Source organism: Berghia stephanieae, chromosome 7 (assembly GCF_034508935.2).
Source record: "Berghia stephanieae isolate SIO BIC M18660-M18661 chromosome 7, UCSD_Bste_1.3, whole genome shotgun sequence".
Lineage (NCBI taxonomy): Eukaryota > Metazoa > Mollusca > Gastropoda > Nudibranchia > Aeolidiidae > Berghia > Berghia stephanieae.
Window position 1 is genome coordinate 12248337 of NC_088366.1, and position 2500 is coordinate 12250836.

The following is a 2500-nucleotide window of genomic DNA, read 5'->3' on the forward strand; positions in this document are numbered from 1 at the left end:
AGGTGAAAAAAAAAAAGTAGGGAGCAGACAGTTGTTGGGCAAGATTAAAATCTGAAATTAAAAAAAAAATGTAACGTACAGAGAAATAGAATCAAACGAATAAAAGGAAATGATAATAATGATGATAATGATGATGATGATGGTGATGATGATGATAATAATAATAATAATAATAATAATAATAATAATAATAATAATAATAATAATAATAATAATAATAATAATAATGATGATGATGATGATGATGATTCTACAAACAAATATGTCTGTTTGAGAGTCCTCCACCCCATCCCCCACACCTTCTCATAAATTTAAAAAAAAGAAAAGAAAAAAAAAAAGATAAAAAAGAAAGAAAAAGGCTACGGCAAACTGAGTACGGTCATATTTCCTGGAGTTTTATATATGCATGGTTTTTAAAAAAAAGATAATAATATATGATGTTGGGTTTCGCTTTTGTCAATGGAATGCATTGAAATCGGACTACGTAAGCTGGAAGAATAAAGAAGTATGAAATCCCTTTGGTAAAGTTATCCATTTATAAATTATAAAGAGATTTATCTGGCTAGCAGTGTTGTTGAAATAATCGATGTGGTATTCGAAAAGACCGTTAATTTAACAACCCTAAATAAACAAACGTCAGCAGACGGTATTGGTGATGGTTTATGTGTGTGTGTGTGTGTGTGTGTGTGTGTGTGTGTTTGTGTGTTTGTGTATGTGTGTGGCTGATTCATTGGAGGGGGTGGGGGGGGGGGGGGATGTTGGTTGCTGACCTACAAAATGAACACAGTAGAGAGCCATCATCATCGAAGTAAGATGAGAGCTCATGACTAAATCATGAGCACGGAGGGCCATCATCAGCTTGCATCATTAAACATATAAGGGAAATACGATGAAGGGTACTGTATTTTTATTTCTCTTTCTCACTATGCAGAGTCACGATCATCATCATTCTTACTTTTATTATTATTATTTTTTTTTCATTCTTGGTGGGTTATTTCTACCTCTCATCCTCTCTCCGTCTTTTCTCTCTCTCTCTCTCCCTCTCTCTCTCTCTCTCTCTCTCTCTCTCTCTCTCTCTCTCTCTCTCTCTCTCTCTCTCTCTCCCCCTCCCCCCCGCCTCTCTCTCTCTCTCTCTCTCTCTCTCTCTCTCTCTCTCTCTCTCTCTCTCTTCTAAAAAATACTGATTTGTTTAGTACTTATTTACTTCTTTCCTCTTTGCTAACGTCTATTTTTATCATCTATTCTTCAGGTTGAACTTATGCATTAAGTCTGGGTGGGATTCTTGATTTCCCATAGTGGGCAGGGAGGCTCTTTCTGTGTCTTCTATCGCCCCTGGGTGGGGTTCCTGACCTCCCATAGTGGGCAGGGAGGTACTTTCTTTGTCTTCTATCGCCCCTGGGTGGGGTTCCTGACCTACCATAGTGGTCAGGGAGTCTTACTTTTTCTTTGGTGCTTTAATTGGAATTTTAGAACTATTTACAATCCCATTTTATTCATTTTTATTGACACTGATATGACCTTAATGTGTTGCAAGTGCCGGAAAACCCTTAAAGACAATCAAAAACATTATTTATTCTGTACTTAATTATTTTACTTACTTGTGTTTATTTTTATCATCTATTCCCCAGGTTGCCTTTGCAGCAAGAAGAAACCACAATGTAGAAGCCATAATGTAATCTTCTCGTCGACCTGACGCCGTTCCATTTTATCGCGGTGTGGATTCACATTCGGATTACATTTAAGCCACGTTTGTATTCCTTTCAAATGTGATATAATGATATAAGGATTAATTCTAGTCCTGGAGGTGTGTGTGTGTGTGTGTTAAACAAAGGGTTCGGTTCCAGGATTCAGGCAAAGGTTTTTGTTTTTACTGATATGGGCTTTTCTTCCGATAATGTGTAGGCTTAAAACATTGGACAGGTCCAATCAACGCTGAAAATGACATACGTGTCATAGATACGAAAAAAAGATATAGATATTAGAATATTTCTGTGCCTTTTTCAAGAAAAAGAACTATACAAATCTTGTTCCTTATGCGGTCTTCCATGCCGGAAATTTGGGATTTAAAGTTTAACGCGTCAGGCAGGTCAAGGTCGTTTCATTGTCTGTAACACCAGCTGGAGAGGTTTGTCCGGTCTAGCATTCTCATCGCTAGCACCATGGAGCACCATGAGTTGGTGCAGGAGATGCCGTCCATTGAACGGATGGCGACACAGGACAGGCTGAAACACGCCCGGAAGCGTCGTCTGCAGCAGCTGAAGAAGTACGGCCAGTACGAGAAGCAGCTGGAGAAGGAGACGAGCAAGAAGAAGAGGAAGCAGGACTTTCAGCGGGGGGACAAGGACAGCGAATTGTTGAAGAAGGGCAAACGTCGAAATGGCGAGAGAATCCGGTTCGTTGCCAACGTTGCCTTGTTGGAGTCGGCGGCCAGGAATGACTTAGAAGAAGGTGAGTATCTAGATACATGATTTAAGAATTGTGTGTGTGTGTGTGTGTGTGT

The 2500-nt window shown here is 39.3% G+C and overlaps 1 protein-coding gene across 4 annotated transcripts in view; it reads left to right on the forward strand.

Annotated features, from left to right (window-relative positions):
- Positions 1-2500, forward strand: part of LOC144976688 (protein phosphatase 1 regulatory subunit 16A-like) — a 51141-nt gene that overhangs the window by 23764 nt on the left and 24877 nt on the right. For all 4 annotated transcript variants that reach the window (XM_078921029.1, XM_078921027.1, XM_078921028.1 and 1 more), the window contains exon 2: positions 1629-2448. In XM_078921029.1, coding sequence (XP_078777155.1) covers positions 2160-2448 — 289 coding nt within the window. In that variant the 5' untranslated portion in view covers positions 1629-2159. The remainder of the gene's footprint in view (positions 1-1628; positions 2449-2500) is intronic.